We start from the raw sequence: 15,550 nt of genomic DNA, 5'->3' as shown, positions 1-15,550 counted from the left end.
TTTTGATAGGAGTTACATTGAATATATAGATTAACATGGTAGGGAATCATTCTTTTAATGTTAAATTGTCTCATTTATATCCTTGTATTTATTGAATCATTCTCTTTTCTGTTACAGTTTTTTTTCATAGTCTATTGGTTGATTCCTGTATACTTTAGTTGTGTTGCTGTTGTGAATAGTATCTTATTTCTTATTGTATTTCCAAGTTGACTATTGTTAATGTGGAGGAGTGATATTGATTTACCTTCTTTTGCTGTTGATCTAGTATCCAGAAATCTTGCTACATTTACAATTGTTCTTTTTTTTTCCTCCCATAGGCAAAAGATCTTATCTGCAAATAATAGCAGTTTTAGCTCTAATCTTTTCACATTACACCACACCAAGTTTATTTTTGGTTCATTATAACATTTTCCAGGTCTTTCAGTACTCTGTTAAACAATTAGCATTAAACACGAGCATTTTTATTTTATTTCATCTTAACTAGGAATGGTTATAAAACTCCATTAGACTTATTGTCTACTTGGAATTTTTTTTAAAACGTCAAGTAGTTGATGTTTTATTCAAGGTCTTCTCTAGTGAAACTGTGTGTGTGTGTGTGTGTGTGTGTGTGTGTGTGTGTATGTGCATGTGTATATAATACAGAAATTTTTGTGGGATTATAATTCCATGCCCTGGTGTTAGAGTCAAGATTTCACCTTCTTAATGAAATAAACAGGGCTACTTTTACTTTTTCTCCTTTTTTTCAAAGCAACTTGTATACATAGGAATTAATTGTCCCTTGAACAGTTGATAGAACTCTTCTAAAAACGGACTTGGGCTTTTAGGGTTTGAGAATCCTTCTTTGGATTTGCTTCATTCCCCTTTCAGTTTCTTGAATTGAGGGCTTCGTTCATTTGATTTTTTTTTTTAATTTATCTTTTATGGCCTTAATATTTATTGCAGATGTTCTGTGAAAGTTGAGTGTGAAGATCTATCTGCTGAAATTAGTACCTCAGATTTATTAACTGTGTTGTTCAGGTTCTCTTTATTTCTTATTGATTGCTTTATCTAACAGATTCTGGGAAGAATGTGTTAAATTTCCACTTAATCTGTTTCTCCCTGTGATTCTATTAGTTATGGATTAATATATTTTTGAAGCTGTATTATTAACTATATGTTGGTGATGTGTATATCTTGTCCTTTTGTTCCAGTTACCAGTATAAAATATCCTCTTTTATATTTTGTGGTGGTGGTGGTATGAATTGTTTTGTTTGATCTTAAGACCGCTATTCTAGGGATCCCTGGGTGGTGCAGCGGTTTGGCGCCTGCCTTTGGCCCAGGGCATGATCCTGGAGACCTGGGATGAGTCCCACATCAGGCTCCCTGCATGGAGCCTGCTTCTGCCTCTGCCTGTGTCTCTGCCCCTCTCTCTCTCTCTCTCTCTCTCTCTCTCTGTGACTATCATAAAAAAAAAAAAAAAAAAAAAAAGACCACTATTCTAGCCTTCTTTTGATGTTTATTTACCTGGCATGTCTTTCTCCATCCTTGTATCTTATCTCTAGTATGTAAGTTTGCTGCTTTATTAGTAATTTTAAACTCTTTGCATTTCTTGAAAGTGGTATTGTTTTTGGACATAATTGCTATTATTTTATAATTTATTGTACAATGTTTCTTTCTCTTTTCCTGCTTTTCTTCAAATAAACCAAGTTGTCTTCTGATATTAAAATTGCTGCATTTTGTTTTTTGTTATTATGGTAAAAGGGCTTCTAACCTAATATCTAAGTTTATTTACCCATATTGATTTCTTAAATTTACTAATGTCTGTTTTTTTTTTTTTTTTTTTTTACACGTATATGTTCTCTAGTCCTCTTTTTTCCCATCAAGGCAACAGTAAAATTTACCAAGGTTTTTGACCACCCACACTTACATAGTATTTCCGGATTTTTTTTTTTTTTTTTTTTTACTTAGAAATTATTTTTAATGTAATGAGTGTTTGTGGCATATTTCCTGAAGCTTCATATGTCTCATACAATTTTTATTTTGCCTTCATATTTGAATAATAGTTTGGCTTATAAAATTTTAAGTTCAAAGTTCTTAAATATCTTAAAAATTCATTTCTTCTTGTATCTGGAGTTTTCTTTTGAAGCCTGTTGTCAGTCCGATTCCTTTTCCTGTATAGGTTATTTGCTTTTTCATTGAACACACTTAGAATTTTATTTGGTCTTTGATATTCATGAATATCATTCACCTGTCTAGGGGTTAGAGTAAGGATTTTCATATTACTTTAATTCTGAGAAATTTATTGCTCTTTTCTTCAGATATCCACCTCCTGTCTTTCAGCTGTTGCTAATTTTGTTCAAATCATTTTTCTGTCTTTCCTGCTGCTTTTCTGGAGAGTATTCCAACTTTAATGAACTTCCTTAAGCTGAACCTATCCTGTTTATCTTATTTGTTGGTTATTTGTTTCAGCTACTGTATTTTTCATATTTAATATTTCTACTTTGTTTTAGATTTCTTGGTCTTGTTTCTTCCCTCCTCTCTTTAAATATATTTACATTGTTCTGTCTAATAATACGGCTTCAGATGATACGTATTTCATTCTTTCATTAGAAATTTATACTCCTTAAAGTTTTAGTTATTTTGGCTGTAGAGCTCAGGCTCACTGGCTGATTTACTCCTCAATAATGATTATTGAGGGAGGAGAAAAGATCAGGCTCTGGTTTGTGACAGTCTCGTGGAATTTAAGAATAGAGTCTGGTCACCTGAGACTCAAAGTTTACTGTCAATTCCAGGCAATTGTCTTTGGCTGCTTGGGGCAGAGGAAGTTGCTCCTTTGGTTGTAATCTGTTGTACCTGGGTTGGAGGGGTGGAGGAGGGAGTGCTTTGTAGGCTCTCAGCTCAACGAACTCCTAAGAATGCTGGCACCTGGGCTTTGTGAAGGGTGAAGAGGTCAGGCACTGGCTGTTGTAAGGCAAACCCAAAATTTCAAAAGCTTTCTTCCAGTCTGTCCTGTTCCCTGTTCTGCTCATTCTTGCCCATTTCCAGGTGGCAGTTCACCCTGTACGGTTGTTAGTCTTACTCAGAAGTTGCTCCGTAGTATGTGTGCGTGTGAGTGTGTAAGTCCCTGAAATAGTTGTTTTCTTCTTGGTTCTGAAGTTCTAGGGTTCATTTTTTTTTCTGAGATACGGTGTAGGTGTGGGCAGCACCCCATGTTATTTCATCACCTTGACAAAACATTAAGCTTTACTTTTAACTGTAAGAAATAAAAAATTGGTAATAGGTAATTTGTTTTTTTACTTCTGTTTTTTTTTTTTTTTTTTTTTTTTTTTTTTTTTGTTTTTTACTTCTGATTAATGTAACTAAAGTAGCGGTTAAGTAAGAGAAATATTTGATTTACAACAATCTGCTCATGGCAGAAAATTCTAACCTGGATTCTGGATCTCTTACACAGATTCCCTGAAGTTAGATCAATTTTAAGTGAACAGTTTTTTTTTTTTTAATTTTTATTTATTTATGATAGTGACAGAGAGAGAGAGAGAGAAAGAGAGAGACAGAGACATAGGCAGAGGGAGAAGCAGGCTCCATGCACTGGGAGCCCGACGTGGGATTCGATCCCGGGTCTCCAGGATCGCGCCCTGGGCCAAAGGCAGGCGCTAAACCGCTGCGCCACCCAGGGATCCCCTTAAGTGAACAGTTTTTGGGTGGTAGGGGATTCATAAGTTTACTTATACTTCAGGTGGCGTATGCCCCATAGAAAATTGTATGATTTATGAATTATATCTCAAAGCTATTAAGTCCCTTCATGAAATATAGCATTCTTTTTTTAATGTAAATTCAAGTTTCTTTTTTTTAAAGATTTTATTTATTTATTCATGAGAGACTGAGAGAGGCAGACACACAGGCAGAGGGAGAAGCAGGCTCCATGCAGGGAGCCCGATGTGGGACCTGATCCCTGGACCCCGGACAGGGGAATCATGTCCTGAGCCAAAGGCCAGACGCTCAACCACTGAGCCACCCAGGCGTCCCTAAATTCAAGTTTTAAATACAGAGACTAAAAGAGGAAATAATGGTATAGGATATCATCCTTTTTTCTAATATACATATGCTCCTCTCCTTTTCCCTAAAAATAGCTGGTATGGGTGAGATACACATACTTTATTTTTTTAAATCAAGGTTATTGTCGTTATTCTCAGGATGCTCAGTCAGTCCCTAAATTTTAACTTCCTAAGATAGACTGTTTTACAGCTTAGATGCCAGCACTGACAAGTCTTTGCTGAACTTGATTATGATGAAAGATTTATGTGATTTACATCTTTTTATCAACTTACTGTATCTGTTTAAATGTTCACTTTTGAAATATTTTCTAGTTAAGTCTGTGTATTTTATATTTCTTGACTTTTAATTACTTTGAATAGACCTTTTGTTTCAAATAGGAGATTTAACATTCACTAACTTTTATGCTTTACTATTCAATATGATAGAAGTGTGAGTGTTTTACTCTGATGCTATGTAACTGGTGCACTTCCAACCTTTCAGTTTGCCTAGGGTAGTTAAAAGACGAGTGAATGCTCTCAAAAATCTTCAAGTTAAATGTGCACAGATAGAAGCCAAATTCTATGAGGAAGTTCATGATCTTGAAAGAAAGTATGCTGTTCTCTATCAACCTCTGTTTGATAAGGTAATGATTTCTACTACTTTATTTTCTTTACCTAAAATTTGAGATTATAATAAAGCTCTGGAAATACAACCAACCTTGCAGATGGTTTAATCTTTATAGACCTCTCAGCAAAATGGTTATTCGAGGTATTTGGAAAAACTCAATAATAGCAATTCAATTGGTGGTACGCATTCATAAAATCTATACACAGCTTTAATGCAAAACAGCTAGTTTTTGGCTTGGATGTCAGTGTTTTTATGCAAGCTTTTCTTTTTTTAAATCATTTTAGCGATTTGAGATCATTAATGCAATTTATGAACCTACGGAAGAAGAATGTGAATGGAAACCAGATGAGGAGGACGAAATTTCGGTCAGTACCAACTTTAATGTAGTGTTTTTTTTGTCTTGGAAATATTTTATTGTAAGAATGTTGGTGAGTTAACAATAATCAGAACAGATGAGCCACTCACTGTTTGCCCTGCTACCATCTGTACCCAAATTCATTTTTCCCTTACATTTTTTAGTATTTAAATTTTATAGATCATGTAAACTTTTCCTTTGAATTTAATGACATGCAAAGGATTGTTCTTGTTTTTCAAGTAGTAGAGGCCTCTAAGTGATTTGCCTACAACTAATAAATGGCAGGATTGTGACACAGATCCGGTGTCTGTTCTATGACTATTTCCCGAGCGTTGCTATTTTAATGTTGGTTGATTAGGAGAACATAATGTTTTGATCAAAAACACCAAGGGGTGAGGATTTGGGCACAGTTTATGTTTCTTTTTTTAACTAAAGTTAAAACATTTTTTTCTCTAAAACGGTTTCCCCATAGCTCATAGGTTCTACGTTTTGGGAGGGTTATGGTAGTAGCAATAAGTAAGGTTTGGTATGGGTAACAGCAGTGTTTACACAGTTGGATTAGAACTTGTTTGAAAATTGCAGTTGGTGATTGAGGATTTGCTGGTTTCTGTACTTCATCACTGGATGTAAGTTAGGAGATGGTAAGATTTTATCAAGTGATCTAATCTAGTTATTCAATAATTTATGCTGTTATTTATCTAGGAGGAGCTAAAAGAAAAAGCCAAGATTGAAGATGAGAAAAAGGATGAAGAAAAAGAAGACCCCAAGGGAATTCCTGAATTCTGGTTGACTGTTTTTAAGAATGTTGACTTGCTCAGTGATATGGTTCAGGTAATTTTATTCATTAAAAACATCAGTTTACCTCAAAGGGTAAAAACCTTTGAAATTTAAATGGGTATGATGACTAGTCACTCCATTGTTGACCTCTACAGAATGATTGCTGTCTTTTGAAAACTGTTACCTGTAGAAGGAAAATTGCATCTTCGATTATTGTAATCAAATTATAGTTCATTTTCAAGTTAGATACTGAAATAGTCCCTTTGACAGTTGTTTATCATTGAGCAGTGTTTTGTTTAGTCTTGTGTCTTCTCTGTTTAGGTGCTTGGTATTAGAGAGTGGAGAGAGGAAACTTAAAATTTCATTTATCTTACCAAAAAGACCTTTTCAGTCTGAAACAAATATTGAGGAACATTTGCATTTTAAAGGAATAACATAAAGATCTTTAACTCCTTTAACTCCTTTACTCCTTGTCACTTTTTTTTGAAATCCAACACAGATGTCACCTTCTCAGGGAAATTTCACCTGTTGTAATCAGATGCATTTCTTGAGCCACTATTATCTGCATTATAGTACTTTTAGTGTACTTTAGTGATAGAAGTCAAGAAAAAGAAATCTCAAAACTGTGACTGCTTATTGCATTTCTACTTTGGCAAAGTACAGAAGGACCCAGCAGAATGAAAGGAATAAGAAGCAGCTGGAAAAGGAAATGTTTTTAAAGCAAATATGCCTTAGACTTGGTTTTATGTTCTTCAGCCCATTCGGTCTGATGATAGATATAATTCTCTGTTAAGTCACTTTTTTTCTACCATTGGCAGTAGAAATGAGTAGAGCTTATAAGTAAACTATAGCTTTGGTATAAAACCATAATCTGGAGAGTAGGTCTTACGGTTTGTAATTGTTACCTCACTATATAAATGTCTCAGTCACCTAAATGTTTATTGTCCAGTGGTAGCACACTAATCCTGAAGTGCTACGTTAGATTCTCATTTTAGTATTTTCTTAATTTGCAGGAACACGACGAACCTATTCTGAAGCACTTGAAAGATATTAAAGTGAAGTTCTCAGATGCTGGCCAGCCTATGGTAAAAGAACTTTGAAATATTTTTAGTTTTTTAACATTAGACATTTATAGGTAGATATATGGAACTTTCTAAAAAGTGATATTCTAAGCCTAGAAATGGTGAGAAAGAAGTTGGTACTCTTAATTATTGTTAGGAAATAAATGTTTGGGTGTTGGTAATTATGATACAGTATTTATTCCTTTTCCTCCCTCTGAACATAAAACTGTTATTGAAATATAGTAAATCCTTGTGTCTAGATGAAGAATAGATAAAAATGATAGCAAGGAAAAAAATAATAGCACCCTGAATACCTACTCTGTCTTAAAAGGTGTGTGTCTGGAAATTACATGAAACAAAAGATGTTAGAGGCCCCCTACTTCCCCATGATGAAAGATCAGCTATGAGCTTCTCCTAAAATCATCAGTATTATGTGAAGTATGGGCAAAGCTACTACAGACTATAGATTCTTTCTTCTATCGTGTGTAGTAAAGTTGGGCTATTTCTCTGTCACATTTGGGGTAGGAGAAGATTTAAAGTCTTTGTAGGGATGAAAGGAGGAGGGAGTACTAGGTCAGTTTATTTCGTTCTAACCTATTTATAAAAATGCTACTAAATAGAAGTTGTAAGTTGAGCTAGGTTTTATTTAGTTTTATTTTGTGCTTTGTTTTGCTTTTTTGACATAATTTGGGGTTTATCTGACCCATTCCCGGAGCAGAAAAGGCATTATCACCTACTTTATGTGGTTGTAAAAATCAATAGATTAAATTTCACTTAATAAAGCATGAACATTTATGATGCAGGAGTTTCATCAGTTTTTTTTTTTTTTTAAGAGTTTTGTCTTAGAATTTCACTTTGAACCCAATGAATATTTCACAAATGAAGTATTGACAAAGACCTATAGGATGAGATCAGAACCAGATGATTCTGATCCCTTTTCTTTTGATGGACCAGAAATTATGGGTTGTACAGGGTGAGTTTAATTTTACTACTTTCACAGAATATTCTATGTCTTATTGTTTTACTTATGATTTGTGATATTTAGTGTTTCCTAGTGTGTATTTGATACATAGTTTAAACATTTCAGAAAAGTGTTTCTTAGACAAGCATACCTACTTTCCTAGAACTCCTTGGCTTATGGTATTGCAGACATCTCTGCAAAGGAGAACACTTAAATTTACTCTATTGTGAATTTGTGCTACTTGTCAATAATTTTGTTGAGAAAATGTGTTTAGAAATAAAATTTTCCTCTTTATGTATTGCTATTGAAAGCATTTGAGCCAATTTCCCCCCCTAAAATTGGTAATACAAATAATATTTGGGGTGCTTGGGTGGCTCATTCAGTGAAGCGTCTCTTGGTTTTGGCTCAGGTCATGATCGCAGGGCTGTGAGATTGAGCCCCCGTGTCCCAGCCCAGAGTCTGCTGGAGACTTTGTCCCCCTTTGGTCCTCCCCTTGTTCATGTGCAAGAGTGCTCTCGCTCTCTAAAAAAGAAAATCTCAAAAAAATATATAACATTCGATTGGATAAATCTTAGCTCTTCCAGCAATTAAGTGTAGTATGTTAATTGTGATAGATTCTTCCCTTTGTTTTGCAAGGTGCCAGATAGATTGGAAAAAAGGAAAGAATGTCACTTTGAAAACCATTAAGAAGAAGCAGAAACACAAGGGACGTGGGACAGTTCGTACTGTGACCAAAACAGTTTCCAATGACTCTTTCTTTAATTTTTTTGCCCCACCTGAAGGTAAATAGTGTCTTAGTTTGGGTATTGATGGTTGTTTTATTGTAAGCTTTTTAAAAATTCCTTACTCATTTGAATTCCTTTTCTCAATTTTGCAGTTCCTGAGAGTGGAGATTTGGTAAGTTAAATCGTTATTTATTTGTTGAATTGTTCACTGTGAAATTTAAAGAACTGTTTCTCAGATGTGGGGAGTTGGATAGTTGCTACTCACCTGAGGCTTGCAGTGCATGAAGAAGACCTGTATCCATCTGAAATTATTTCATTCAAAATGCACGGAGTGCTTTCACTGAGAAATGCTGAAAGGCTAAAGACTTTTCTTTTGAGGCTTGTGGGGGCTTCAGGTTCTTAAGATGATAGTTTTCTTATTGAAACTCGGATGTATTAAGTCATTTGGATTATTTACTCCTAACCACATTCTGTTTAGAATCCTTTCTGTATTTGTTACTCCAGTGGAAACACGCTTTCATAGTGTGGCCATGAATTATGTGACCCCATAGCCAAGAGCTTACTTATTAGTGCCTGTGTTACAGCCTGGAATGAGGAATAACCTCAAAGAAGTCTGTGCAGGCAAGGGTGTAAGCTAGGTATGTGTTTTGAATTTGCTTTTCTGTTGGGCAGATTTAAAAAAAAAAATCTTTATTCATGAGAGAGACACAGAGAGAGGCAGAGACACAAGCAGAGGGAGAAGCAGGCTCCATGCAGGGAGCCCAATATGGGACTGGATCCCGGGTCTCCAGGATCACGCCTTGGGCCAAAGGCAGATGCTCAACTGCTAAGCCACCCTGGCGTCCCTCTGTTGGCCAGATTTTTGAACTTCTATTAACTCAGTCTAAGTTTTATACATATGGAATTAGAAAGTATGTTTATTTTGAAGTACTTTTGAATTAGAATAGTTTTGGCTAAGACTTAGACCAGATCTATAAAAGCCAGGTATTTCTGCCTATAAAAAGTGGCAAGCTTGGTTCAAAATGCCTTTTGTTAAAAAAAAAAAAAAAAAAAAAAGCCTTTCGTGGGATTAAAAAGAATATAAAAGTGGCACGTGAATTTTAGGTAGAACTACTTAGCATTAAGATAGAGTTTCATGCTATTTTCATGTTAGTGAGTGGATTGGAGTTTGTGTTGAAGTGAATTTTTTTTTTTAATTCTACTGTCAAATATTGATGGTGACAAAAACGGTCTTGAGTTGTTACAGATAGAACACCTCCACTTGTGATGAGTTATCTTTCCTTCAAAGTCCACTGCCCCCTTTTGTGGGGTTTTTTTTTTTTTTTTTTTTTTTTTTTTTTGGCTGTTAAAGTGGATTGTGTTGATGATTCAAAATAGACATTGATGGAATGTTAATTCATTGTTTGGTATCATGGAACTTAAGTGGGATTATTTTAATTTTGAATAATGTCAGCACCATTTCTATGTTGTGCTTTGTCATTAAATAGAACTCCTTAAAACAGAAATTATTAAATATAATTCTCATTTGGCATTATACATGCAAACTGCTAATAGACTATCTTTAAGGAATTGTGAGGTGATCCTCTGTGTTCTTTGTGTGCTGTATACCTAATGTTATTTAAATCCTGAGATTCTTTTTTTTTTTTTTTTTTTTTTTTTAAATTTTTTTTTAATTTTTATTTATTTATGATAGTCACAGAGAGAGAGAGAGGCGCAGAGACACAGGCAGAGGGAGAAGCAGGCTCCATGCACCGGGAGCCCGATGTGGGATTCGATCCCGGGTCTCCAGGATCGCGCCCTGGGCCAAAGGCAGGCGCCAAACCGCTGCGCCACCCAGGGATCCCCCTGAGATTCTTAATATTATTCAATTTGTGTTTTCAGTAATGAGTATTTATAAGGAAAATTAAAATCCCGTAACAAAGTTGCTTTTATATTTTAATTTTAAGTCAAAAACTAAGCAATAAATAAAGTTCTAATTTTTATTTTCCTAAATTTCTCTAAGTAATATACACTGACTTGCTAACTTTTTTAAAAACCTATGAACATAAACCATATATACATATATAGATGACTGTTTAATCACACACAGAAGATAATTTTAAAATGACAAAGTTAGAAGTGAAATTGAATGTTGCTTCATTAGGATTTAATCCTAAAATTCTTGCATGTGCCTAATTAAATAAGTTATTAAATATTGTGCTTTTTTTTTTTTTCCTTAAAAAACAAAACAGGATGATGATGCTGAAGCTATCCTTGCTGCAGACTTTGAAATTGGTCACTTTCTACGTGAGCGTATAATCCCAAGATCAGTGTTATACTTTACTGGAGAAGCTATTGAAGATGATGATGATGATGTGAGTGAATCTGAATCCTGCAGTGAAATCATTTGGTGAGGGTATGATGGTCACAATTGGTGAGCAGTTTAATGAGTAAATGTAAATTTTTAAGAAAACAGAATAATTCAAAGGCTAATTACAGATGTCCTGTAGGTAACTTTCCTGAATTGTTTTTAAATATTTCCTTAGAATATTTGGTAGCTTTTATTTTCCTGCTCTTTATGAAGACTGCTCTGAATTAGTGCAACTTTTGGTCAGTGTTGTAGATGTATTATGCTCTCGGTTTTGACCAGACAAACATACCTGAGATATTTTTTATTGCTTAATAGAACAATACTAGGAAGCATAGAATTTTTATCTGAAGGAATAATCAAGAATTAAGGTAAAATTAGGCAGTCCTCATATTTTGGTTATCTTTATTGCTAGATGTCATTCAAATAGGTTTCAGGTTCTTTTTGCGCTTGCTTATACTTCACATAAGTATAGGCAAGTAATGCTTATAGTAATAGTTGTCTGATCACACCCACAATTGTACTGTGTTCTTTAACTTTTTAAATTGTCAGATTTAGATATTGGCACTGAGTTGAGTGATTCCTGCAGCTATTTAATTTATAATTAATGGCCTTAGAGAAAGTATTTTGAATACTTTTAAATATTAGTGGATACAGTCATGGCTGTAACAAATGCTATTCTCAAATGTTTGTTAGCTTCATTCAAACCTCACCTTTTTTTCCCTTTTTAGTATGATGAAGAAGGTGAAGAAGCGGATGAGGTAATGTTTACCAAATGAGCAAATAATTCTCTGTTTAACACACTGAGAAGCAAATTGAGTGACTTATGTATTCCTTTGCTATAATCCTTATTCTGTGATACGGGATAAAATCCTTTTGGAAAAAAATATGGTTTTAGAATTCTACAGCCAAACAATGTATGTATGAGGTTTCAATAAATAAATTGCAAAACTCAGAACATTTTTTTTATTTCAAATAATTCTGTTCTGCTGCAGGGTTATCAGCTCTTTGAAGAAGTCAAAAGCTGCAGTAAACTTTTTCAACGTTGGCTGCAGTAAATCTTTTCAATAAAAGCTCTCTGGATGTCTCAAGTTGTGTTGGGAAATTTTTCATATTAGAAGCTTTCAAATTAAATTGCATTGTCACCAAACTGTAATCATGAAAATCTTTTGACCTATAGAGTAACTTGTATTAAAATTTCTCCGTACGTTATGAGCCATTTCTTCCTACTGTGTACCTACTTCATGGATGCATTTTGAACTTTAATATAGGAAGGGGAAGAAGAAGGAGATGAGGAAAATGATCCAGACTATGACTCAAAGGTGAGCAAAATTAGTGCTGCTTTTTATTCCAGGCAGGTTAAGTAAGAGTTGATGTTTCTTAATATAAGGTTTATTTATTTTTTTGTCCATTAAAGTCTTTAATAAATCCTATTGCCTGGAGATAATATATATTCTGTTTTGATCCCCATTGGCATATCAGTAGTACATGAGATTTCAGTGCACATTTCCTAAGAAACTTTATTTTTGGTTCTGACTTTGTATTTTTCTTAGTCTCAGGCTAAATAAACCCTAAGATTTTAATGTACATTATCTTGGGCTCTTTTAAAAAATTTATTTTTATTTTTTTATTTATTTGAGAGAGTGCAAGCATACACAAGACGAAAGTTGGGGCAGAGAGAGGGGAAGAGAAGCATGCTCTCTGCTGAGCAGGGAGCCTGATGTGGGGCTTGATCCCACCCAGGACCCTGGGATTGTGACCTCAGCTGAAGGCTGAAATTAACTGACCCACCCAGGTGCCCCTATGCTTTTTAAAAAGTGTTTTTAAGAAGCATTTTATTTTCATTTTATTTTTTAAAGATTTAGTTATTTTAGAGAGAGTGAATGGAGGGGGAAGGGTGGAGAGAAAGGGGGTGAGAGAGAGAGAGAGAGAGAGCAAGAATCCTCAGCAGACTCCCTGCCCTAGTGCAGAGTTTGATGCAGGGATTCAGGGCTTGACCTCGGGCTTGATCCCAGGATCATGACCTGAGCCAATATTAAGAGTCAGCCGGTCTTTAACCGACTGTGTCACCCAGGAGCCCTTGGAAGCATTTTAAATTCTTGTTTATATTCTTTAGGTTGTTTTCCCTCCAAAGGATAGCTTTTTTTTTTTTTTTTTTTAAGATTTTATTTATTTATTAGAGAGACAGAGACACACAGGCAGAGGGAGAAGCAGGCTCCATCAGGGAACCTGATGTGGGACTTGATTCCGGGGCTCCAGGATCACGCCCTGGGCCAAAGGCAGGTGCTAAACTGCTGAGCCACCCGGGCTGCCCCCAAGGATAGCTTATAAACAAAGGTCAGTTTTTAAATAATCTGATTGCAGGAGTGCTTGGGAATAGAGAAGCAGTACTGCTTATTGGGAGTCTCCCAACCACTTTCTTTATCTTTGAGACTCTCAGTTGTTCTTGGGAGTTTGTTATATCAGAGTTGGTAAAGCCCTTTGTCTCCCCCCAAAATACATAGTACATTATCAAGATTCATTTGAAACTTGGTTTCTGTTAAATGCATTTACTCATTTGCTAAGTACTGTAAAATATCCAGAAGATACTTTAGTGAGCAGGTAAGAGAAGGGGTAATTAAAAATCAAATTAAATAGTCTAAAAGGTATAAATTAGTATGTCTGAATAATCTAGAAAAAGGCAAAAATAATTGGTGATATGACTAACATAAATTGCTTGGTTAATTTTTAAGATTATGGTTCAGTGTGTTATTTTATGGAGTTCATTCCACAATGTAAAATTTGGGCTTTAGCATTTTTGTGATTTGCTAATATTTGAATAAATAGTTTGCCATCCTTGCTATACCATTTCCTTAATTTGGCAAAAATTTTGGTAGAACGAAGAGATCATATAATTACGATAATTACTGTTGAAAATTAAATGAAGCAGGTAGAAGAAGATAGATTGACTTGTTGTTTTCCTTTAACAGAAGGATCAAAACCCAGCAGAGTGCAAGCAGCAGTGAAGCAGGATGTATGTGGCCTTGAGGATAACCTGCACTGTAATAGCCTAAACACAACTATTATTTACTTACAGCCTTATGTTTTTGTATTTTCTTGGTAGACTCAGTAATTTTTTTTAAAGGAAAGGAACTGATAATTTTAGACCAATTTGTTCTACGTAGCATTTTCACTCTAGTTTATCTGGCAGTTCTATTGACCGCCCAAATTCTTCCATGCATGTTCGTTCATCACTACGTGGTTTGGTTCTTCGGGAGTAATTTGTATCCTGTAACAAAGAGTGTAGATTACAGCTGTGAAAGGGAACAGAACTATTAAAAGAAACTGTTTGCTAATTTTTTTTTCCTGAAGAACCAAAGTGTTTTTTTTAGCTGGTAGTTGAATTGGGTTTATGTTGGCTTGCACTAGCTGTGCCTTTCATGACTTTGTTATAGAAATGCAGTGACTTAGACTAAGACAATTCCTCATTTAAAAAACAAAACTTGTGGAGACAAATATATGGTTAAGAATTTCCAGTAAGACCACAACTGATAACTAGATTATTAATGGAATTTTGTATTTTAGGTGACATAGTTAGAAACCTAATAAGGAAATAATAGTAAAGAAACCTAACTCATAGTGTGGATATTACTATAGGGAGGTGAATAAAACCTATTTTCAGAAGTTAAGCCTCATTATTTTAACTGTACTTTTAAATTTAACTTCCATTAACTAAGCATCTTTTCTTTATGGTAGGGTCTACCTTCTGCTTCCCTGGAAAGGATGAATTTACATCATTTGACAAGCCTATTTCGAGTTTTTTGTTGTTACTGTTTGCTTGTTTTTGTTTTTGCAGCCTAAAATAAAAATGTCAAATATAATTTTAGTTCTCACAAGAGAATGTCTTAATTTTGTACTAATTCAGGTAGAAGCAGAGGCCTAGCTTGAATTAAGCATTGTACCCAGTTTACCCTATTATGGAAGAAAAGAGTGTCAGCTTTGGGAGAGGTACTACATCTGCTAATTAAGAAAGTATAAAAAAGACAAAATCTTAAATGATAAATGATGTACTGTTTTTTTAAAAGAAATATTAGAAGGGTTAAAATTTCATTTCTGTTGATTAGAACTAGAGAGAAGGCCCCAAAGCCTCTATGGTTAATTCAATTCTTAAACTGCTTTTAAAGGATGAGTATGTCATTTACCCATGCTTCTGTTTACTATGTATTAAAATGGGTAGTACTGTTTACCTAACTACCTCACAGATATGTTAAGGCATATTAAGTTAAATTTTATGAAATGTTTCTCGATCTCATTAAAAGCTCAAAAATTTGGACCTATTTGTACCACAAGTATGATATTCAGCATTTTATTCATACTAGGGTTTGATAATTCAACTGGAAAACAAAGGTTTAAGTACCTCTATTCTGGATCTGGTCAGGTAACACTCTTGCAGATCTTCGTGTGGCTCCTATCTCAATAGAAGCTGATAGATGAGCAATTCTTTGAAAAGGTCCAAGGATTGTTTTTAGGTATTTTAGTTATGACCATATTGTAGTAAAATACTACAGAGATCATGGGACTAAGTAGGAAGAAGACCATTTTTAGGGGGAAATGCCATTAAATTTGAGACTGTAGAGCCACATTTAAAATACCTCAGGCTAATTACTGTTAATTTTTGTGATAAGCTTATAAGCTTTGACAGTG

The 15,550-nt window shown here is 34.6% G+C and overlaps 1 protein-coding gene across 14 annotated transcripts in view; it reads left to right on the top strand.

Moving 5' to 3' along the window:
• NAP1L1 (nucleosome assembly protein 1 like 1) overlaps positions 1–14,727 on the top strand; it is a 33,263-nt gene extending 18,536 nt beyond the window's left edge. For 11 of the 14 annotated variants that reach the window (XM_049094572.1, XM_049094578.1, XM_049094573.1 and 8 more), the window contains 11 exons: positions 4,516–4,657; positions 4,926–5,006; positions 5,699–5,827; positions 6,787–6,858; positions 7,668–7,807; positions 8,432–8,577; positions 8,673–8,692; positions 10,752–10,874; positions 11,599–11,628; positions 12,139–12,189; positions 13,837–14,727. In XM_049094572.1, coding sequence (XP_048950529.1) covers positions 4,516–4,657; positions 4,926–5,006; positions 5,699–5,827; positions 6,787–6,858; positions 7,668–7,807; positions 8,432–8,577; positions 8,673–8,692; positions 10,752–10,874; positions 11,599–11,628; positions 12,139–12,189; positions 13,837–13,872 — 970 coding nt within the window. In that variant the 3' untranslated portion in view covers positions 13,873–14,727. Of the gene's footprint in view, positions 1–4,515; positions 4,658–4,925; positions 5,007–5,698; positions 5,828–6,786; positions 6,859–7,667; positions 7,808–8,431; positions 8,578–8,672; positions 8,693–10,751; positions 10,875–11,598; positions 11,629–11,862; positions 11,959–12,138; positions 12,190–13,836 lie in introns of those variants that run through there. The other 3 variants (XM_035699482.2, XM_025439540.3, XM_035699483.2) reach the window with 3 other exon arrangements.
• Positions 14,728–15,550: the final 823 nt, after the last annotated feature.

This window comes from Canis lupus, chromosome 15 (assembly GCF_003254725.2).
Source record: "Canis lupus dingo isolate Sandy chromosome 15, ASM325472v2, whole genome shotgun sequence".
NCBI lineage: Eukaryota > Metazoa > Chordata > Mammalia > Carnivora > Canidae > Canis > Canis lupus.
This window is presented reverse-complemented; position numbering and strand designations above follow the sequence as displayed.